Genomic DNA, 25,388 nt, shown 5'->3' on the forward strand with positions numbered 1-25,388 from the left:
GCTAGTGCAATAAATGACTCCGCGCGCCGAAAAATTAGCCGTTTTGTCAACTTCATGAACTTTGCAACTCAACCTAAGGAAAACTACTACGTCTACAGCATTCATCTTCCACATTAATTTACACTCATTAGTGCGGATTAATAAAATGGCTTTTGGGTATATTTAGAACTTATATTTTGTTATAAATTAATTATATTATTTAAACTCTTGTCCCATAGTTTACCCCGAAAGATAAAGGAAGTTGTAGGTGGAAAAAGAATGGAATCCAGAGGTGGTCACAAAAAATGAATCGCAGCATTCTTTGATTTTATTTTACGCCGGCTTGCTTTTCAGAAAAAGTTGAGTCACGAGAGGAATGTTCCGCGGCCCTTGATTTAGAAACTGTGGAGATAGAGGAAGACGAGTGGATCAGCAATTTCCATTTAGTTGGTTGTCATGATAAACCAAGGATCCATTTAAAGGTTGTCAGGCCATCGTAAAAAGATAGGACTGATGCACCACAGGGGAAATGGGGTGTTTGAGGGAAAGTCAAACCCAAAGTTGCCCAAAGAATGCGCAGTTCTATGTTGCTCTTTCCCCAGTTAAAATCAAATAAAAATTGGATTGGGATGATATTTTCACCACGAGTTCCAGTGATAGTGAGAGTGCAGGTGATCATGGTCATCGTCGAAGATCATCCCCCTAGGATTTCCGATTCGGAATTTTTAAGTGACAACCGATCGCAATGACGATGAGCTCGCCTTTAGAGTTTCAGATATATCGTGAGAAAAGCTCCCAAAATGTATTAGACTCTGTTTGGAAAACATTCACATTTTAATACTAAATTAGGAAGGATTTACATTTTACAAAAGTAACTTATTAACACCTGAAGACGTTGTGTTTATTATATAGATCGAAGAGCGATTGACCGATTCTTTCTGCAGAATAGGAAGTGGCTTCGGGGTTTTGAGTCACAAGATGGTAGATTGTGTTGGAAGTTCGTCTATATTATCGCTACTAAATTGAAACATTAATAGTCTGGCTTCTTCAGAGCTTCCTGTCGCCCTCCAGGCAAGGTATTTTTAAGTTGAAAGTATCACCGACAGCTTCGAGGTGGAAATAAATTCACCATAGGACTCTCTACCGGACTGCCAAAAGAATACACATTTCACATGAGTATACGCTTTCGCCAATATTATACGCTAGTCTCACTTTGTTATGAACCATAAAACATTTCAGATGCACATCAGCTACCTTTCCATTTCTCGGCATCGACTTTCCGCGCCGACGAAGTCTACAGTTTCACTAAAATACCCTGTTATCATAATGGAATCAGTAACAGGAAGCTTGCGAGGATCAGCCTAGGAATAACCATATTCCTTCATCTTTACGCGATATATCTCTGGAGGATAAATAATATGGAGGAGGAGAAATAGATCAAATAATAGCCCTGAAGTCATAATGAACAACTCCGATACGTCTGCACTTCAATAAATGAATCATAACCACGCCGTCGCTTGTGTTCAAGTATGCAACCTCTGCTATATGGCCGTGCCGCCGTGCCTCCTCGTACTGAACTATGACGTCACTTTTCTACCAGCCAATCATCGGGCGTTTTCGCTTCTCACTTGCATTTGAAAATTCTCGTGAACTTTGATGCATTAAATATCGTAAACCACGTCATAAAATAATAAAAAAACTTTCACCGAGGTATGCAAACACATATATTTATATATAATTTTGGGGCTATTGATTATATCTGAAATATATGCAAGTTCCCTATTGTAGGTAACCGGCCTGCTTACGATAATAACTGCACCCATGAGTGGGTCTGCCTGCAATAAAACTGTAAGCAAAGCATCACCTATGCCAATAATAATTTGGTGTCTTATCCGCATACTATGTAAATAATAGATTCAAAGGTTCCGCCCCAACCACCTAGGAGGCGTGAGGGTGGGTGCGCAATGTCCTCAGCCTTTTCTAAGCGCCGGACAAGTAGGCCTCTCTTAAATCTCAACGAAATCCCTTGGAACCCCGAAAGGCGAGAGAAGGGGAAAGCCATCGTTTCGTATTGGGCTGAGCCATAGCGACCTAGAGAGAAGGCCCGATCATAAGTGACGGCTTTGGCTGTGACGTCAGCACGAGAAGTGCTGTGTTATGCCGGCTGCCGTTGGAGACCGCGTTGTTTACGAGTGAATATACGTTACGTTTTACAACATTTTAAGTAATTTTGTGGTGTTAGTATGTGAAAATTGAAGTTTCTGAGGGTAGTGAAGCTTCCTTTATTCTTGAATTTCAATCGCTGGGCTTAAGAAACGTGTGTTTGTGACGCATTTTTGTTAAAAATGCCTTTGACGTATGCAGTTCTGGGATGCGAAGAAAACTCCAGGAGTGGACCCAAAGTTCAAGTTTTTAGCTTTCCAAAAGATCTTGAGCTGGAGACCAAGTGGATTCGGGCGATCAGAAGAGTTTATTTCACCTCTTTGAAAAACAGTAAGGTAAGTACGCTGGGGAATGAAACACTCCAATGGCCGTAACAGGGACGGGACCTCGTCACAGGTATAAACAAAACACTGTGTGGTATACTGGAAAGGGAAGATACGTAGCAGTGACCAACCCCAGCCTCTCAACCGGAAACCCTTCACAAACACACGTTCAACAGTGAAGAAACCTTCGTGAGGGCTTTGGGGGACCTCGCTAAGGTTGCTCCAGTAAAGGAATGTATGTACGCTTTCAGTAAGGAATGTATGTACGCTATCTCGCTGTAATTATTTGTACATAATTTCTAACCAGATGTGGCGTGGTGATGTCGATGAATGTCTTTATTACCAAAAGTGGCGATTTAAAATATTGTAGCGGCATTTCAATTGAAAATTCTTGTATTTAAGTTGCCTTTTTTGTATTATTTCGTTCAGCAAACGTGTTGTTGAAGGAGTTACTGGGAATTATAAATTAGCAGCCAAGTTTATAGTATCAAATATTCTTTCTTAGCTTGCCCTTAGGTGTTCTATGCGTCTGAAACTCAGTAAAAAAAAGTGCTTATTTAAGTATACATTCGTAAGGGGACGACCGATCTATGGTGGCAAAACATCTCTTGGAAACAGATCATTATTGCAACTTTGACTTAGAAATACTCCACACCGAAATAAAAGGGAAAAAATTAGACTCCCTGGAAATCTTAGAAATCCAAAAGTTAAAACAGATGAAGATTCCATTGATGAACGAAAATCTTTTTCATTACCCCTCGCCGTTACTGGCAATACTATATCAAAAACACAGACACATACAAAATACAGATCTCCCATGAAATGCCAAAAGTCATTCCCAGCCGCCCCCCCCTTTTTTCTTGACACATGTTTGGACCCTAGATTCCCAACCGTCACAGTTGACCCAGAAAAAATACGTTACTATATCCAAAGGTTTTTTAAAAATTTTTTGTACAAACCCTTTCCACACTACACCCCCACTTTCACACCGCAGAAGAACAGTAGAAGAAGGACACGAGGTCAACTACCCAGGAGGAGAAGATCATCTGGGCGAGGACGCTATCCGGACAACCACAACCCGAAAGAAGACAGTGAATGAGTGCGGGGTACCCTCACCCATCCTAGAACCTTTCTTTTCTTCCCCCTCACCCTGCCTCAGTTCGAGACCCTAAAACGACCCTCCAACCCCCCCCCCCCCCACAGCCTTCAATATGCTCGCTTCTCGTCACCCAAACCCCATTCTCCATCTTACTCCCACCCTCCCCTCAAGCACCATGATATATAAGGAAAATCTTTAAGACTTTTTTCACACTTGAAAATGTCGCTGTAACGACGAAACGCGTAGTGTAAAATAAATCTATAAGTGGAAATATTGCAATGTGTCATTTCAACAATATACATTCATAACTTAGAGTTGAAAAGCTATTTGAATTATTTACGTCATAAGTTATAAACTCGGGTATTTTCGATGAAACTACCAGAGTTATTTTAATTTTGGCGTAGTAACTGATATTTCGGAGAAAAGTCAGTGCTGCAGTTGGACCGCTACCCCCTAAAATTCAAACTCGTAATAAGCGTATACCTGCTAATATACCTTCGCGGCCGGATGAACAATATATGTTCAGCTGTTGGAATTTTTGGTTTAATTTAGGTATTATTGCTTTTAGATTAATTTCAGCTTATGTATCATTTCATAATACCAACGACACTTACTTGATAAGTAGCATGGAAAACATTTAATCATGAGAAATTCATCGTGCCTTATCAGAGACTTGTATATGTTATGTATGATCTTAGATTTTCCCGGCGTATCAGTTGCAGAAAGGTTTCTCGGGTTTTCCACCGGTTGATGTCGTCCATGTCTCCCGACGTTTCGATCTGCGACTTGCTGATCATCCTCAGGGGATCTTCCGAATGCCGTTCTTCAAAAATTTTCAGTATATATACACTCCATCCGAGTTCAGGTGTAACCTGATTGGTTCACGCTTGTTGAGGTTTTCCCGCCATTTTTGTCGTATATAATAGACTTCATTATTGGTCTCCAAGCATTGCTGATTTGGAAACCAGTGTCCCTGTTGAAGTTGTTGCGGTTGACGCGGATCTGAATGGCTTCCTTGACAAGGCGGTCCCAGTAGCCATGTGCTCGGCATAGCAGTTTCGTCTCCTTCCATTGTATGGCATGATCTTCATTGATGCTATGCTCCGCCACTGCAGACTTTTCCGGTTGGGCCAGCCGTAAGTACCTCTGATGTTCCTTCGTTCTGGTTTCAATAGTCCGACTGGTCTCTCCAATGTATTTCTTTCCGCACTCGCATGGAATTTCGTAGACTCCTGGTGTCTTCAGTCCGAGGGGATCCTTTACTCTCACCAGTTGATCCCTGAGCTTTGGAGGTGGTAAATGAATTGTCTTAATATTGTATCTGCATATATGTTATATGCAGATACAATATTAAGACTAATAGAATAGATAACTAATAGAATAGATAGACTAATAGATAAGATAAGAATATTAAGAATATATGTTGTATATGTTATTTGCGTGAATGAACCGCCATTAATGGAAGTATGCGTTTTTCTCTTACAATTGTGGGTGATGCAATGAACCGCACTTTAACGGTGTCCGGCTTTCATCATTTCACATTATGTTATGCTCTACTATAGTTTTAAATGAAAAACCATTGAGGTATATAATTATCTCCTACATTTACTAGCCAAGTCATTAGGTATATATTTCTCATGCAGAAATGACTAAAATTGGAAATGAAATGACTAAGTAATTCACATGGTATTTTCTTATTTATTAATTTTAGGTGTGTGAGCTTCACTTCACAGCGAGTGATATCAGAAAAGAATCTGTGGCATTGCACGAGAAAATGGGGAAGATAATTCGTGTTGAATTCAAGGTGCCCAGATTGGAGGAAGGTGCCATTTCTTCTCAGTTACCGAACTATAATCTAAAAGACAGAAAGACATAGTGGTAGAAGTGACATATCCCCTATGAAAAAATTGTATAAACCTGTTTCAAAATTTTATACTATCATATATTTTCAAAATTTTATACATATATTGCCATGGCAATTGTATAAATTGTATAAAATTTTGAAACAGGTTTATACAAGAAAAGTTTCTCGGGTTTTCCACCGGTTGATGTCGTCCATGTCTCCCGACGTTTCGATCCGCGACTTGCTGACCATCCTCAGGGGATCTTGGACATGGACAATTCTACGAGCAGACAGAGGGTGTAGCCATGGGTTCGCCGCTATCCCCAGAAATTGCGAATTTTTACATGGAAAACTTTGAAAAACAGGCTCTCAACTCAGCTCCACTGCAACCCAAATGCTTTTTTAGATATGTGGACGACACATTCCTGATCTGGCCACACGGAAAAGACGCCCTGGACCTGTTCTTCGCCCACATGAATAGTCAGCATCCGAGCATCAAATTTACCATGGAAAAAGAGACAAATGGCCAACTCCCGTTCCTCGACATTCTAATCAAGAAAAAGAAAGATGGAAGCCTGGGACACAGCATATACAGGAAAGCGACTCACACGGACCTATATTTCAACAATCAGAGTCATCACCACCCGTCACAGAAGCAAGCTGTGTTGTCTACTCTATTGCACAGAGCGAAGAAGATTCCCGATAACGAGGGCATCCAGAATGAGATAAAGCACCTGAAGATGACGTTTCGGAAAAATGGCTATAGCAAACATCAGATTTCTGAGGCCCTAAAAAGGACCTTTAACAAGCTCATTGGCGGCATAAGGGAGCCGCAAGAAGAGCCGACCGCGAAAGCCTTTCTTCCCTATGTCTCCACAATATCCGGAAAGATACAACGCATTCTAGGCAGATATAATATTAAGACAATTCATTTACCACCTCCAAAGCTCAGGGATCTACTGGTGAGAGTAAAGGACCCCCTCGGACTGAAGATATCAGGAGTCTACAAAATTCCATGCGAGTGCGGAAAGAAATACATTGGAGAGACCAGTCGGACTATTGAAACTAAACGAAGGAACATCATAGGTACTTACGGCTGGCCCAACCGGAAAAGTCTGCAGTGGCGGAGCATAGCATCAATGAAGACCATGCCATACAATGGAAGGAGACGAAACTGCTATGCCGAGCACATGGCTACTGGGCAGTGGCGGCTTGCCCATAAGGACTCTCGGACGCCGCCCCTCCCAATATTTGAAAAAGTAAAAAAAAAATATTCATTAATTTATAATTATACATCTAATTAATCAAAGTGTTTTTTCAGTCACATACATCGAAAGTGTAGGAAAAACACGAAAAGAAATAGCGCGAGAAGTTCGTATTTGTAGCCGTGGGGCGCTGACCAGAACGTCCCAATCCATCCCCATGCAGTTATATCGAGAGTGGTAGTGGTGGGGGCCGCTGGTGCTATGACGCGTCTAACGTTGTGTCTTATGGAAGTCTTGGGACGTCGTCCGAAGATGCGCAGAGCGACGTGTGAGTTGACATCGCTGCGCAGGCCGGCGGGCGTATAATCTGGCGTCTACTTGGTGCTGCCACAGATAAGGGACGTACGGGATCAGAATGGTCACTGTACTGGGTGTAGTTATACGATTTTAATTTTTAATTACTGGTAGGTATTGCTACAGAAAATAAATTATCCCATTATGCTTGCGTTTTTGGGTGTTTTAATTCCGGAACACACAAAATCCAACCAGTTAAAGGCCGTATTGATGTAGGAAAACTATTCTCGAGTATTTGCCACAGTTCTATTATGATCACGAATTTCAAGAACATTGGGGAAACTAATATTATAATTTTTAGGCCTGAACAATGTATTCATATCTTCCCGATGATTAGAAATGCGGTACCTATTTTTCAGATAAATTTATCAAAAGACCTACAGTATTAGGAAAAATCAGTTATCATTCCCCACTGATTTATAATTTAAGAAATAGGTGCGTGCGTGATAGGGTGAAGGATTAAACATGATTTAACCCGTAAAACGTGACTTTAAATGGAGTCATTCAATGAATGTCAAGAAGTGCCGTGTGCAATGCACCTTTTGTGTGTAGGTTCATCATTTTTCTAGCCGTCTTTGTTGTATTAGTTCATGATCACCTAATTCTTCAGCGGCAGAGCGGTAGCTGTCTGACGGAAAATGTCCACCAGGGTCTGATTTAAGTGGCTTCGAAGAGTTCATATCAGTGCTGAGATCCTTACAGCTCCTATCTGTGGTTCAGAGTCGTCTTCTTTTACTACCTAGAATTTATATTCTATTATATCATGGCAATGATTTCGAAGACATGGTTATTCCAAGTGCGACCCGTTGGCGTTTCGTGTGTTTACCACATATGAATCTTAGACTCAAGGAGATGGTCCGTGACGTCTTTTGTTTGTTTGAATGCCTTTGCTGACCTTAAATTCGTCCCTCAGCTGAATCAGCATTAGTGGACCACGACTTCTATCTCCCTTGAGTCTTCCTTATGGTAACGGCAAGACTCTCGGAAAGAAGGGAGTGAAATGAGTTCAGACATCATTTTCGAGGAGTTAACTGTGCGTAATTGCCGATGCAGAAGTTTCTTAGTGCTGTGTGTACATTCAAGAAGACAATTTTGAATTAATCAATAGTGCTCGTTTTTGTTTTAGGGAAATATAGGGAAAAATTGTCCCCGATTCTGTGTCCAGACACCTTGTTCTTTTTGGTCGCATTTTTCGTCGGCCCATTTTGTGTCGTTCCTTGTTTATTAAGTACCTTGTATATTTATGGACTAGTGCCCTTGCCATGTGTTCAATCGGAAAGAAATTGTTGTCCGGCGCTGATTTCAACGAACGTGTAATTGATCACTTTGCTGAACAAAATGAAAGAAGGATGGACTTCTGCAATATAACTAAAGGCATGTGAGCATTTCAGATTTTGTTAAAATGTGTGAGAAACATTTAATTATTGATTTTAAATCATACTGTACTCAAGAAGCAACGCGAACACCGCAATCAAAGTTTACATCTGCAATAGCAAAGCGCGCGCATTCTAGTAGTGTTTGTTGCCTAGTGGAAGTCAGTGACACTCCCCTCCCCCCTCAGGTGTTACAAATGTCATTGCTACCTAAATCATTGCAAATGTTGAATAGATTTGACAAATAACGCATTATGATTGCAAAACGAAAAACATAAGTGTATTGCGGGCATATCCGCACGAAGAATGTAGGCGCTAAAACCTAAAGTTACGTATTTGCAAAATATCGCAGCAAATATATTTTTATTCTTCAAGATCATTGATCAGTACAATCGAGAGTCCGGACTAAGCCGATCCGTATGACCGCGAGCCTACTGCATTTAGTAATTGTTAATCAAGCTTTATTAGGAAAACTAAGTATTTTTGTTGAAAAAAACGGAACATATGGCATCACAAAATTTAATTCCTAGATTGCCGTAAAAACTTAATAAAATACACGAAATGTTAAAAAATTATGACCCCTCGGTGGAGTGCGCCCCCCCAGCATTTGACTCACGAGCCGCCACTGCTACTGGGACCGCCTTGTCAAAGAAGCCATTCAGATCCGCATCAACCGCAACAACTTCAACAGGGACACTGGTTTCCAAATCAGCAATGCTTGGAGACTAATAATGAAGTCCATTATATACAACAAAAAAGGCGGGAAAACCTCAACAAGCGTGAACCAATCAGGTTACACCTGAACTCGGATGGAGCGTATATATACCGGAGAATTTTTGAAGAACGGCATTCGGAAGATCCCCTGAGGATGATCAGCAAGTCGCGGATCGAAACGTCGGGAGACATGGACGACATCAACCGGTGGAAAACCCGAGAAACTTTTCTGCAACTAATACGCCGGGAAAACCTAAGATCATACAGGTTTATACAATTTTTCATATGGGATAGGACTATGGTGGGTTTGTTTTTTTATAAATGGATGATGTGACAATGGACATTCGTTGGAGAAACTATTGAAGATAGTTATTATGGCTCCTGACAATGCACTTTTAAATAATTTTTGTTCAAAAAACAATGACAGTCTTTGTTTCACCAAAGCAGTTCATGGTAATAAGAGAAACTTGCCGGTATTATTATGATTGACTAAAGAAAATATAAAATATCTGTATTTTACATCAGTGTTTTTTCTTTCCTGCTACTATAATTCCTTTTGGTGGTGACCTCATGCATGGTAAGTCAGATCTGAGGCGTAATTTACGAGATATCATGTTTATTTATGCAAATATTTATGCTGTTGATTTGGCAGGGCTTTCAGATTTTTATTAGATTGATACATCTACTGAAGTGAAATTGAAACTTTTGCTCGTCCCAAATATTATTTCAAATACTTAAGCGCCTGGGACGGGTAAGTTTTATTAGCCGAGGCTGGACTATAGGGAAAGAGGGGCAAGGGAACGCATCTAACAAACAATCAAAAAACTATACATTTCGGTTCAAGTAATAAATTTCATTTTTACACAATTTATTCTTTGTCACATCTACTACAATACGGTCTGAATTATCTCCATATGGTTCTATCCTCCATTGCATCAGAAAACATAAAGAACTGCCGTTATTTCTCAAAATATAAGAGAAAAGCAAACTTGCCCCTCACGTGGGGCAAGAGTCCTAATCACATTTTTCAAATGTGAACTTTCGCTTTCCTATGAATATGTGGTGCAAGGTTCTTTTATCCATGCTTTACATTCATAACACATTATCCAATCGACAATGGGTGGCACTAAGTACATTTTCACAACCTCCAAAAGCATAATCAGTATAAACGGTGAAGTGAATTTTGCCGTTTGCCATCCGCAAACCGACGATTAGTACTGCGATCTTTATCCCTGTTTTTAGATGTCTTAATATTTAGTCTCGGGGTGTCGGATAAACTGGTAAGAATTCAGACCGCTTTGAGTTTTTACGCCGATTTTGCACTTGCAATGGTTTTGGGTATGGACTGATGCTCTCGAGTAAGACGTGTGCCTTCCGATATCTGCAAGACAAAGTATTCTTAGAGGCGGAGGGTTTAAAAGGATTAAATGGACGGGAATAAAGGAGTTAAGGGAGAAATGCTTGAGGGTAAAAAGGCTTCTCCGCCTTCTACGTTCATTTTCTCTCCTTGTTCCCTCTTTTTATCCATTTCATATTCTCCTTGATTTGGATCCAACTTATCTGTAGCCAATGAAGGCAGGAAAACAGACTCACTAAACGCGTATGGACCTAGTGAGTAAATACCGCGTCTATTATCCCTTTGCTGCATTCCCGACAGTTGCTTCTTTCTCAACCATTTCAGAGGGTCAAATAATGTTTCATCTCCTAGCTGAGCGTTGTAGGAGGTAAATAGGTAAGAACACTATACGGATGAAGACAGTCTCGCAAAATTATATGTTAAGATGGGAAACATGGGAGTTATGGTTGTCTAAAATGAGCTAGACTAGATCATCAGCAGAGGGTTTTGCATTTTCCTAAACATTCAGGCCAGTCAATATAAATGTTTGAATTGATGAATCCCAAATCACTCGTTATAAATAGAGTTCCTGGAGGTTCTACATTTGTAAACTTATTTCTCAAACGGTTTCTCGAAAAAATGAGGGCTAGAGGAATATTCACCCATGCCTGTACACGGGTACAGGCTATATGGCACATGGATTAGACGCAATATTAACATATTATTTTAGATTGAAATATATTCTTATATATGCGTGTCGTTATTTTCTCTGAACCCGCTGACTAGGTCCTTATTGACTGAGTAAACTAGGTGGCAATTATCTGTTCACTGCGGTTGCACTACGGCGGCTAAATCAGCGTCGCAGACAGCACCACTACTACTTCAGTATGCTACTGCTATGCTCTGGCGGTAGCACTACAAATAGTGACGTCACACGCATGTGAACGGGCCTTATCTCTAGGTGGCTTAGCGATCGGTCCCAAAGGAAAGAGGTTTTCCCGGTTCTTTTGGAGATAATCATTTTCAAGCGACTTTCTAGAACCTCTAACAATGGCAGTATAGTAGGAACGAGATGTACGTTTTCCTCCCGCTGCATTTAGTTCCCAAAGCAATAAAACCGAAGCAAGGCATCACAGCGAAATAGAAAGAGTGTAATGAAGGCTCAGAAGATAAATTCGAAACATATGCAAAGAAAACTATGAAATACCGAAACTTTTCCGATACTTTTATTCATGAACGCTTTCATTCTGGGCTTATCAGAAGAGTATATGAATTATTTCATCGTTTCCATACCTAAAAGCACGGCTAATGTGTTCATTTTGAAGGTATTTTAGGTGACAGTAAATAAATATCGAATAAAATAAAACGTGTAATACGTCCCAGACGGCAAAGAACCCTCCGTATCTAATTCGTATGTACATAGTACCCATTGACTACGGGGATACTATGCCGCTTCGTCGCTTTTCGTCAATGGATACTTTCCATTCGCGGCCTGTCGACGAAGCGCGTACGTAGCATGTGAATGTCCGCTACTAAGCACGTACGATAGGATACAAAGCGCGGAGGAACACAGCACTCAGGCTAATCTCAATCGATGAGAATGTAATGAATCATTATGAATTGTAAGTTCTCAATAGGTAAATAATACTATATCATGAATTCTAATTACCATGATACAGTACTATTTACCTATTGAGAACTTACAAAACTTACTAGGCCACTTAAATAACTGCGAGAAATGAGATTCTCAAGGCTAATTCACGCATCCCCAGCATTCTTCAGTGGCTCGTACTTACATGGAAACCTTGAGATGTTAATAAGAGTAAATTCTTATTAATTTTGACACTAAATAAGACATCACATAGCCCACGAGCATTAAAAAGCTTACCCTAAAGCCTGACGAAATAAAAATTTTAAATAAAAATTGCCAATGAAACAGGATTGCTGACACATCTGCTATTAGTACTATCGAATTCATCAAAATGCAAGCAAAAATTAACGTATAGTTCAGTCTCAGCTACTAAAACTTACCCATATCAGGCGCTAAAGTATTTGAAAAATTATTTGGGATGAGTAAAAGTCTCTAGGTCACTGCAGTAAATGTATCAACCTATTAAAAATATGAAAGTCCTGCCAAATCACCAGCATAAACACTTGTAAAATAAAACATGGTATCTCTTAGATCACACCTCCGATTTTTTACTTACTTTGCATGAAGTCACCACCACAAGAAATTTTAACGAGGCAGGAAAGAAAAAACCCACAGAAATACAATACAATACAATATGTTATGTATTTTCTATTGTCAACCACAATAATATTTCCAATTTCCTCTTCTATCCCACATCTAATTTAGCAAAACAATTACTCTTATTCTCTTTCGAATAGAAAATTATTTAAAAGAGGACAGGTCGATACATAAAAACTATCTTCAATACTTTCTCCGATGAACGTCCACTATCACAGTATCAACTTGCACAAATCAAATTCACATCCACAAATATGTCACTTCTGCCACAATGTCTGTCTTCTTGGCGACAGGTAACAGTGAAGCAATGGTACCTTCCTCCAATCTGGGCACCTTCAATTCAGCAAGAATTTTCTCCTCGTCTTCTCGTCCAAGGCCAAAGATTATTTTCTGATATCACAAGGTGCGATGTGAAGCTCACACACCTAAAATTAATAAATAATAAAATACCATGTAACTTATTAGGTCAAATCATTTCCAATTTTTGGTATTTCTGCATGAGAAATCAAATTACTAGGCTCGTAAATACAGTAAATATTTGTATGCCTGATATTTATATTGTTATAAACTATAGCATAAGATAATTTGAAATGATGAAAGCCGACGTGTAATACACCATAGGGCAAGCTAAGAAGCAATATTCGATCCTATAAACTTGGCAGCTTATTCCTAGTTTCTCCTTTAACCACACGTTTACTGAATGAATTATTACAAAAAAGACAACTAAAATGCAAGAATTTTCAAAAGAATTGCAGCTACAATATTTTGAATCACCATTTTTAGTACTGAATAGTTCGGGATGTGGATGCATCAACATCCCGAAGCCACTTCTGACTTAAAATTACATCCAAATAATTACAACGAGAAAGAGAGTACATACCTCACAGTTTTTCGTAGGGGTGAAATGTTTTCTTCTTATCGCCCAAATACACTTCTTCTTCAACTCTGGATCTTTTGGAAATCCCCAGTGAAAATTTTGTATACAATTGTATACAAAATGTGTACATTGTATACAAATTTGGCTTCATGCAATTGTATACAGTGTATACAATTTACACATTTTCATACACTGTATACAATTGTATGAAATGTATACAATTGTATGAAATGTATACAATTGTATGAAATGTACACAATTGCATGAAATGTATACAATTGCATGAGATGTATACAACTGTATACATTTCATGCAATTGTATACATTTCATACAATTGTATACAGTGTATGAAAATGTGTAAATTGTATACACTGTATACAATTGTATGAAGCCAAATTTGTATACAATGTACACATTTTGTATACAATTGTATGAAGCCAAATTTGTATACAATGTACACATTTTGTATACAATTGTGTACAGGTTTATACAGGAAATCCTGTATAAAATTGTATACAATTGTATACAAAATATTCCTCACCAGAAGGTTTTTTGAAATGTACACAATTGTATGAAATGTATACAATTGTATAACATGTATACACTTGTATAAAATGGATATAATAAGGTGATTTCCTAATATTTTTATCACCTGAATCAAAACATTACTACTTCTGGAGTACGTAGTTCACGCTTTTTGTTGATAACAATTTTCCGCGATTAAATGAAAAGTGAAAATTTTCAAGCGCTCGAAAGTGCGAGGGGTAAGTGTGAATGCCAGGAAAAACTTCGTGTGACGTCATTCTGCTTCCCGCTGCCGCAAGTTGTGAATTAGAATTATAATACAAGTTATTGTTGTGAACTTTACCTTCCTGTGTGTGAACAATGTTAACTGATGGACTCTTCAGTGAGCTGGCAATTAGATGGCTCTTTTGAGTTCTTAATTTGTGTTCCCATTAATAATTGGTGCTAACTTTACCTTCTTGTTGGTGGACAATATTAGTTCATCGACTCATCAGTGAGCTGGCAATTGAAATATTGTTCTGAGTTCTTTATGTGTGTTAACATTGATCCCAGATAGCATGCTAAACTTGCTGCAAGCTTGTCATGACAAAGTTGCTAGTTTGCACCAAGCTTGTCATGACAAGCCTGCAAGCTTGAATCAAACCTCCTAGTTACGCTTTTTCAAACGTGCAGCAAACTTGTCACATCACACCTGCTGAAAATGTGTAGTGTCACACCTGCTACATACTAGGAAAACTAGTTCCACACCTACCATTTCTGTAGTGACACTTGCTGAGGAAAAACTGGCTTAAAATTTCTGCTAAATAAAATGCTCTCCTAAATAATGATCAATTTACAACAACAAAATTTAAAATTTTCCACTCTATCAATTGTTAGTCATTTCACATGCACAGAATTTGGAAGCTAAATTTATTTAATAAAATGGGCAACAAATAAATGCTGAAAAATTTATTTTTCTCATTAATTATGTACATGCTGAGGCAGCGGTGGAGTCATCGATAGTTAATCATTATCAATGAAGTGAGTGAAATACTTACAAACTGAATAGGAAACATCAAAGACAGAAACACTTTTAAAAATTTATGACCCCCTAGGCCACACATGGTAATAACTAAAATACAGAAATCTTCAAAAGGTAAAAACATATTGCTCGAATTTTATCAAAACATTCACAAGTATGCTGATTGGCTTTGAGAATGTAAAATTAAAACTTCATTCTTTTGAATTCTTGTTTAGTTATGGGAATACAAGGTGGTGCATGGAACTTATATGGTTACATACTTATAGATCGTTACTGATGAACTTATTAAGCAAAATTATTGTCCTCATCAGCCTGATCCTCGGTCTGTTTATTCTGCCAATCCCTGAAGAGAAAATAGTAATTACTCCTTGTGAAATGATATATCATGTATCATGGAACATTATAGTGTATACCTATTGTAAGAGGGAATGGAAAATATGAAGAAAATGTCTGGGATGATCAAATTAGTGTGGCAGAGAAATGAGAAGCAACTACTTACTTTCTTATTTTCCCGACCTCAGCCTGGTTGACCCAATTACTCAGACACCCTTTCAGCTCCACATCTGATGCATCACGGTAGACCCTTCTGCATACACCTATGAAATTATACAAAACATAGTTAATGTCACTTAATGTAATATATTAGAAGTTCATTTCAATGATCAATTATTATAATAATCTTAGAATATCTTATTGGATGCACTCACGAAAAATAACAGGACACACTGGAGTGCTATAAAATGATTTCTTAACCGAATTCTTCTTAAGTTTGCCTGTAAGGGCTTACAGCTCTGGTACATTGTCATCCTAAGATGACACAACATATTTTGAAGAAATTCATTCTCATTCATTTCTTCTACCAACTGCTACCAAACATTGCATCTAGAGATAAAAAAATACCAGATCAATGAAGAGTTAACAGCTAATACAAGAATAACAAAAATCATGTTGACAGCCAGAAGAAAAATTCACCAAAGAAATTAACACAATTGTCATGTTTAGTATGCACATGTAGTATGAGTGCACAAGTGCATATGAAATAACAAAAATCCAATCATACCATAATTTTTTAATATTCCATTGGACATTAATCCATACGCACTTCAAAATTATGTTGTACTTGAGTATTTTTATAGCACTTTGAATTCCAAGCACCTACGAATGTCTGGCGAGCTCAAGATATACTTCTGAAACTTTTTTACAAATGAAACTCTTATGAAACTTTCTTACAAAAACTTAATTGTTCTTTCATTTAAAAAATCATACATTGTTTGAATCAGGATGGCAGCACACAAATTATCATTATTCACTTACCATCTTTGGCTCAAATGAGGGATCTTCACTTATCCTACGGCAGAGTTTGATGAAATCCTCATCTGCTGTCAATGGCAATTGGCTGAAATTCATCTCCTCCACATCATCATCCTTTCGCTTTGGGTCACAAGCCAATAAAGCATCTACTTTCCTCTCCAAGTGAGAAAACCCAGGTGCCATTCCTCCCATCCACATGAGGAGCTGGCTATTCTGTAGTTTTAATTTACTGCACCCTGTAAATATAAAAATGTTATAAATACACTAATACCAATTGATTTGCTTACATTACACTTCCTTAGCAGACTTGATACTTAATCATCATAAATCCTGCCTACATGCTTATCAAACAGGTGAAAACCATAGATTTTAATATACCACTAATTTTTCTATCAACAAACACGAGTAATTGATTACATAACAAAAATTTTAAGGATTGCAATCTTATTGTACAGAAACAACTTAGAAACGTGTTACTTATGCCCTTGAGTGCAATATGTCTGTTAAAATGTACTAAAGCACAAATCAATGCCTAAATTATTATGATCGGAGAGAGTTCAACTGATGGCTATGTTTAGAACAACTTATTAATTGCTATTATTCTTCGACATATTCCCAATAGTTACTCATTTTCAAGAAAAATCATTCATAAACGAGTTAATTGAGGTTGAGACTAATGTTTTAATGTCATAAAGAACTGTTAACAAAGTGGATTCTACTGCGAGAACCCTGATATTTCAACTTTAACCGTCTCAATGGATTCTTTTCACTATGCCAGCGAAAGTAAAGACCATGCTAAATTGTAATTACCCTGAGAAGAAAATAATGAGTAATCTTAAATAATTATTGGATGGTAATTGGCGGTCCATTAATCATACATAAGTATCGAATGGAAAAAATGTTCCATTTACTTACATTAACATGGACAGCACAGCAGAGATGGATTGATGCTGACAATGGCAACTTCTTAAATCTATTCATGACGCTAAAAGCCACTGTTTCCGGGAATTCAAAAACTTATTCAGGCGTTGATTCAATTGTGCATGAAACAGTATTCTTTCAATCCCTTTTTGTCCGTATTCACTACGAAGACGGATTATTTTCTTCTTCCATAGCATACTTCAACGTATATTTGCTACTAATCAATATTTTTCATCACAGCTAAATTCGCCATCACAAAATAACGGTAACAAAAGATGGGCAAAAAAATCGATTGTACGTAATAATCGATTATTTGCTTTCGATTATTGCGACTATTGAATCGATTATGGACATCCGATTATTTTGCATAATCGATTATTTGAATATAATCGGCGGGAATAAGAAGCGTGCTCACTTGCGAGAATTTTTTTTTTACATTTTCACCCCTTCTATAGTTTCAGAACAACAAATGAATGCTATTTTGAAGTTTACTATTGTTTATAGCAATTAACTAAGTTTAAACAAAGTTAGCAACAATGCTAAAAACATTTACCAGCATTAACGATTTCTACATACCTTACGGGTTAAACAGCAACAAATTAATGACTTATTAATCTACATTGTTCATAAGAAAATGTAAAGTTTAAATAAAGTTAGCAACTTTTAAAAATTTAACAATTTCCGCATGTTGTACGGTTGAGAAGAGTTGGCTGAGCCTTATACCTTTACTCTTTTTTGATTATAACAATTACTAAAATGTAAACAAATTTAGCAACTTTTACAAAAATTAAGAATTCCCACATTTTATACGGTTGAGAAACGTGGAATGAATGATACTCTTATTCTATTATGTTTATAACGATTACTAATGTTTAAACCAAGTTAGCAACAATTTTAGAAACATTTTCAAAATCTTAACCAACAATAAAGGAATGGTTTATTGGAACTCTATAGTGTTTATAATAATTTCTTAAGTTTAAAAATAATTATCGACAATTTTAACACCATTTTTAAAGTAAAAATGCGTTACGGTGTAAAGAATAGAAAAAGACCATAGTTGTGGTGCTTTAACTCCCAAAGCCTGATATATACTCATTGATGTAAGCATACCTTTACATTGTATAAAATGTACAAATTTTATACAGCCTACACAACTGTATAAATTTTCATAAAATGAATAAAATTTATACAATGTAAACATTTTATACAGCTTTATACAAATTCATACAAAATTTGCACATTGTACACATTCTGTATAAAATTGTATACATAGTATACAATTTACACGTTTTATGCATTCTATACAGCTGTGTACAATTGTATACAAAATGTGCGCATTGTACACATTCTGTATAAAATTGTATACATTGTGTACAATTTACACATTATATACATTCTATACAGCTGTATACAACTGTATACAAAATGTGTACATTGTATACATCCTGTTTAGAAATTGTATACAAAATTTTCACTGGGGAAGCTAAAATCTTGAACCATGTCCCGGAGTTTCCATTACATCCCGACAATACACAAACGAAAGGCATTTTTAACAAAAATATCTCACAAACACATTTCTGAAGCCCAGTGAATGAAATTAAAGAATAAGGGAAACTTCACCATTACCAGACACTCTATTTTTCACAAACTTAACCACAAAAATCCCTGAAACGTGGTGAGACGTTACGTAAACGATGCGGGCTCCATCGGCTTGTGAAGACAAGTGATCTTTCTAGGAGGATATGGCACGATGGCACCAGATGGCACCACCCGCGAAAGAAAATAGTCCCAGACCGAATACAGTTTTATCGATGAGATACAATTTTATCGATGCATATGAATTTGCCAGTCCTCTTGCATCTTTTTTCGTCATTAAAGGAAATAAAGAAACAAAACCTTTTTAGTAACTTCCTAAGCGCGATTTTTGTATCTTGATGGTCCACCCTCGTATTCAGGTACGAAAACTTCCTGTGCCGTCTGTGGTTGTTGCATATGCAAAAGGGGATTCATAAATAACTAAATATTTGATTCTGGGCTTATAATAAGAGTAAGTATATAAATGATTTCATTGTTTCCATTTTGTACATTTTGAAGGTATATTAGGTGACAGTAAATAAATAAAGAAGAAAATAAAACGTGCAATGGGTGGTTGCATATGCAAAGGGGGATTAATTCATTACTAAATACCGGTGCACAGATTTTCCCAAATTTATTGCAATTCATCATTCTCAACTATACCAAAGAAACGTGCATTAATTTTAACATGATTGGATCGATTTAATTTTTATGAAACGGGGAAGAAACGGCAAATTTCACGATAGCCGCGAACGTGAATAAGGAACTTGCATGAATTTTTTTTTTATTTCACAGGCGGACAGAAAATTATTTTCTGAATACAGCGAAGAAAACCGCATGTAAATTTGAGTTTTCCTTCGCGAGATATTCAATGATAAATATAACGAATTTTAAAGCGCGGGCTTCTCAAATGGGTTACACTGCAAGGGAAGGGTTTGACCAAAAAATACAAAAAACCCATTTTGTGACCTTTGACCTTGAATAAAAATTTTTGCACACACGTGATCGATGGGGACTTTTCAGTATTTCATCAGAGTGGTATCCCTAAGGTTCATGCAAATTTTCAGCTTATTGGGAATTTATCCAGGGGTCAATGCCTATTTTGACCGGGCTATTTCGTTTTCTTTGATGAAGCAAACTACCCTATTGTTAGCGGTCCCCAATCGCCAAGTCAAGGCATCTTCACAGGCTTAAAGATTCCTAGAAAACCTTAATCGCCAAAATAGTTCCGTTCAGTTCACAATGAAAATGGAAGAAAATAGACTACTTCCCTTTTTGGACGTTCTCGTCAAGAAGAAATCTTACGGCACTTCAGGACATTCAGTTCATTTTAAGAAAACGCATACTGATCGCAATTTGTATGTCAAATCACACCATTATCCTTGGAAAAAAGCATTGGTCATTGTGGCGGACAAGCAGAAGGTGTGGCAATTGTTTTTCAGTCAACGGCCACAAGGGAGCGTTGGAGCCATACAATTGAAGCGAAATAAACCCTATAATGCATAATTGGTGATGGCATTCATTATTTACCACGTCCGTATTCATCCCCACGCTACAGTCATCAAAACCCTAAACCATAGGGCATATGCCATCTCGGATGCTGATTCGCTCGCTAGAGAAAACAACACCTCCTTATCACGTTCCAAGGGAATGGCTTCGACCGGGAACTGATTCGGGAAATCGCGGGAGAAAGGAAGAAGAGAAAGGAGATGTGGCCCATTGGAGACTGCAAGAAAAGGCAAAGGCACATGCTCTCTTGCCATGCGTCGCAGGAGAGAATCGCAACAGTTCTCGCCAAACACGACGTTTTGACAAGATTCAAAAGCTCAGAGAAGATCTCTGACCTCCTCCGGAGTGAAAAATATCGTCACCCATCTGATATCTATGACAGAGTGTATGAAGTAATGTGTTCCTGTGGTCAATCATACATCGGGAAAACATCTAGATCCCTCAAACGCAGAATAGATGAACATCGCAATGCAACCGAAAAGAAACAAAATGTCGCCTTTCTGCGTTTGCGGATCTTGCATAATCGGAACCTGGGCATGTCTTTCTATTCCAAGAATCAAAAATCAACCTGTCCACTGGGTGCCCAGTGCCCATGCTGGGTAGCCGTACGTGAGAAGGGGGCGTATCATGGCTAGGTAGACTGTCCTTCTGGTGTCGAGCTTCATTCGGCTTCTCCTGTTGAGCATTGGGTTGAGAGCATTTGTTGCTGCTTGAGTCTTTTTAGTAGTATACGCTACATGATTGTTCCATGAAAGCTTAGGATCCAACATTACACCTAAGAATTTTACCTCGTTGGAATCAGGAATTATTTCAGTTCCATAGTAGGTTTTTGTGGTATTTTTATATTTCGTTTTCCTGGCGAAAGTTATGGCGTTGCACTTGCTGGCGTTAATGTTGAGTTTCCAGTTTTCCATCCATTGCTTGACTTCGTTGAGGTGTTCTTGGACGTATTTAGCTGCTCATATATTTTTGTTATTTTGCCACTTTGCACTTGTTTTCTATAGAATATGCTCTTATTGCACGTGACTGTGTTAAACATAGATTACACTAGAAAACTTTTTCCTGGTATTGATATGCAATTGGTGATTATGCCACCCTTGTGCAGCGTCCCTCCGTGAGTTTTTCCTTTCACCTTTTACAACATCGAGAGTGGGGGGGGGTTCAAGGAGGAATCCACTTCTGGTGTGGCGAGACCAGATTTTTATGAGGTCAATGACTACAGTAACAGGCGTAAAGTTTATTGTTTCTGGAGAAGGAATCAAGTGGAGCAGGAGCACATTGAAGAGGGGCGGTGTTGCTCAAGTTAAGGTCTCGACCAACATCCATTCATTGGAAGCAGTTTCGTCCTGCTGAAATCCCCACTGGGAGTAAATTTCACAGCAATACAATTGTCATCTTTGGAAATGCCGTTGTTGTCCACGGATTCCCAGTGTTCTCGGGAAACGTAGCTACAGGGTATAATTTTCACGTTAATGTATTTAGATCTTGCATGAGTTTCCAAATATTTTCTGGGATATTTTCAAGATTTTCATCTACTTATGAAACTCCTCATCAGTAACATATAAAAGAACCTTAGGGTATTTCAGCAAATATGTATTGAGGTATGTGAAGTGGAAAGGCTGGGATGACCACCACGATGGCCATGGGCTGAAGAATGATTAGGTGAATGAATGGATATCAATTTGGTTTTAGTCAAACAGAAATTCCCTAGCTAAGACTTCAGAATTATGGCAGTTTCTGAGATGCCCCGACACTGAATTTTTTATTTAAAAAACTATATCGCAAGAGATATGTTTTTAATCAATATATTTGCAAAAGGAGGAAGCAAAATTCTGTGCAGGGAGAGAAAGGAATCACGAATTTCAAAATACATTTCTCATACACATATATATGAGAGTTTCAAACTGTAGGAATGAACATGCAATACACAATAATAGCAAACTATCCAATTTTATTCATACCATACACAAAATTACACCGGAGAAATATAAAAGATAACTTCACGTAAATGATAATTTTTGTAAAGATTAATCACCTCAATTAAAGACTGCTGTAATGGCAAGAACCTGAAAAAACTTCAGACGCAGGAATGTATGACATTGCTTTGTAAGCATGGCACTCCCAGAACCCAAAACACCCAAACTACATTTGGCACACAACCCAAGGCATTCACACACACAGACATTCACTTCAGTTGCCGAACATGCCTCCCACTGGAATCCAAACAGCCTTGCTCAATGTCGCGTTCAGAAAGATCTCGGTGTAGTAGCGCCGACGCTCACTGCCACTGGTGCCACTGGTCCATTGTGCACTGTCACAGCCCCACACTGGCTTCATGCTAGGACATGCCAACGACTCACAGAGAGGCAGAGCCGAGCCAGGACACCAGATGGCACTGACATCATGGTGGCTGGCCAACGTGGCACCCAGAGTCTCCACGTTGCCTGCAAAATAAAAATACCCAGAACAGAATTACTCCTCATTATCAACTAACTTCTTCATTTACTTCTACAATTACTCAATACAGTAAAACTTCCATTTTATGTAGTTTAATTCTATACTAAGTTTTGTTTTTACGACCCAACACTCAAGTGCGGTGGAAAGCATAGCATATTGCAATGGTGAAACTTTTATTTTACATCTGTTCCTGATTTTACACAGTTTTTTGATTTAGCACAGAATAAGCAAAGTATTGAAGATAATTCTGATCTCAAATTCATCTATATTTTGTACAGTTTCACAAGGAATTACGCATGCTTATAGTTGGGTTTAATCGATTGAATCAAAATACAGGCAACGCATTACAATGAGTGGTATCGAACTAAGCTAGATTGATAACAGTGATGATGCTTTCCATTTACAAACCTCCAGTTATGTCCCCTAGAAAATACTTCACATGTTCCATGCAATAATCGGATACGATTGTTAAGGCCGTTTTACACGGTACACGGAATTGCGCAGGCTAGAGCTGCATCAATTTCTAAAATGGCGTGGAATTTCGCGAATGCATGAACGAAATTAGAACGGGCTATTTTGCCGTCTCACATCCACGCATTCTCGCATTTGTTCTAGCAATTCACCTCTTTGCACGACGCAATTTTGACTGCGCCTTCACACGTCCGTCAGATTGCGCAATTCTATGTACCGTGTAAAACGGCCTTTAGTCTGGCGTAGTCAGGGCGCCAGAGTCATCAGAGCCGGGCAATGGTTCATATCGTCTCCGCTAGATGGTGCATAATGACGTAAGAAGTTTTCGAGGAAATCCAAACCCTGCTTTTGTCCTTTGCCTGGAGCACCTAGTGAATGATGCAGCCCTATATCGTGGCCCCATGGCCAGAGTGGCATTGATTGCTGACAAGACCAACTGGAGTAATATGAAGTTATGTCCTTTTATCATCTGACTGAGTTGCAAAAATAAATACAGGGATGGCAGATATGATGTCACACGAAAATGAAACATCAAAAATCTAATTATTAATTCCTCCAGCAGCCACTCAGTATTTTTCAGCCTTGTTCGCATACATCAAGATCGCGCTCTTCACTTAAATTAGCCATAGCAGGATATCAAAACCACAAAAATACAGCAATTTTCGTCCATGAGTACCTACTTTTGATTAAGACGGTTGCCGGAGAGGTAAACATGATCATGAAAGGCCCATATAAACAGTGACAGCACTTATTGTTATTTATTTGTTTTACTCTCCTTAGAGCAGAGATCTACTGATAGACGACCATTCTAGATCAAAGGCATAGCCATGACATGACTTATTAATTGAGCATTGAGATATTATTGAGTATTTTTGCATTTGTATCAATAACAAAAATACTGATGAGCATAATAACATGAAATTTACAATGATTACGCAATCACGTGAAATCCTTTGGCTACAAGATAGAGAAAAGGAATCTCGGCATCTCAATCTGCCACCAATAAACCAACCAAGTTCCTAAAAAGGTGCTGACTATAGGTTCCATTGGCATTTCCATATAAATGCATGTAAGAGACGCTCTCGTGAATTCAATGCAATGAATAAAAAATTTGAGTCAGCAAGAAATTATTCTTTGCAAAAAACCATTGCCGTTTCAACCACTTCACCCCAAATTCCTGCTGTCGGATGGATCATAAATGAGTGGGAGGGTTGGGCTTCATTGTTTAAGGGGAGGCACAAGGGTCTCGCTAAGTAAGCTGGGTCTTGGGCCTGAATACCACCAACCATAGCTACCTCAGCGGTCGCTTCCCATCCCCCGCGACGGCTATGCCTGACATCTGGTCGTCTGCGTAGAAAAGTCTGCGACGGCTATACCCGATGTCAGGTGTTCTGTGTATGAAAATGTCCGTCGGCTATTCCCGACATCCAGCACAAAAGGGTTAAAGCTTTGTGCCAATCAATTGGAGCTTAAGAATCATAAATGCTGTCAGATTTCCATTGCGTTAGGTCTTATTATTTTTTAAACCTTGTGCGCATCATAAAATAGGAACACTCAATACAAAGGGAATGCTGAAAATTTAAATTTGGTTTTTGTTATTAAAAACCAAAAAGATATGAATGAAAAACTCACAAGCCAATAGTCAGAGCTCAAATTCGATTTTTTAACCAAGATAAGTAGCTTTAGAAGTCCGCTATGAGCATCAGCCGTTCCCACCATATGAAACGTATTTCTATTGGCTGACGCTGCGTCATATGTGAACCTCATGAATGTCGCATGAGTAACGCTTGAAGAAGCCGTAAACACATTGGGTTCGTGGAAAAAGTGGTCAAAAACTTATCATCATAGCCAAGCAAAACGTTAATTTTGTTCTGGCTGATTCCCGGAATGTACTGACATTATCAACAGATACTCTGAGCCTTTTTTTTGTCTCAAAATGAATCGTTTCATTAAAATGAAACTTTTTTAAGATGAAATGTGTACAGTCTTGGGTGAGACAGTAATCACGGCAATTGGCATAGACGATTTAATTTGTGAACATACCATTGTAAAATGTTTTACTTAATACTGCTTTTTAGCTTTT

The 25,388-nt window shown here is 38.2% G+C and overlaps 1 protein-coding gene and 1 long non-coding RNA gene across 3 annotated transcripts in view; both read right to left on the minus strand.

Annotated features, from left to right (window-relative positions):
- Positions 1-15,076: 15,076 nt before the first annotated feature.
- On the minus strand, positions 15,077-15,938 carry LOC124162650. Its single transcript, XR_006865637.1, has 3 exons — positions 15,769-15,938; positions 15,561-15,657; positions 15,077-15,404 (listed from the first exon to the last, which is right to left on the minus strand). It is a non-coding gene; the product is annotated as an uncharacterized LOC124162650 (long non-coding RNA).
- Positions 15,939-22,311: 6,373 nt separating this feature from the next.
- LOC124162138 (aldehyde dehydrogenase family 16 member A1-like) overlaps positions 22,312-25,388 on the minus strand; it is a 97,553-nt gene continuing 94,476 nt past the window's right edge. For both annotated transcript variants that reach the window (XM_046538560.1, XM_046538559.1), the window contains one exon: positions 22,312-22,821. In XM_046538560.1, the coding sequence (XP_046394516.1) occupies positions 22,568-22,821 (254 nt within the window). In that variant the 3' untranslated portion in view covers positions 22,312-22,567. The remainder of the gene's footprint in view (positions 22,822-25,388) is intronic.

The sequence above is a fragment of the Ischnura elegans genome, chromosome 7 (genome assembly GCF_921293095.1).
Source record: "Ischnura elegans chromosome 7, ioIscEleg1.1, whole genome shotgun sequence".
In the NCBI taxonomy this organism is placed as follows: Eukaryota; Metazoa; Arthropoda; class Insecta; order Odonata; family Coenagrionidae; genus Ischnura; species Ischnura elegans.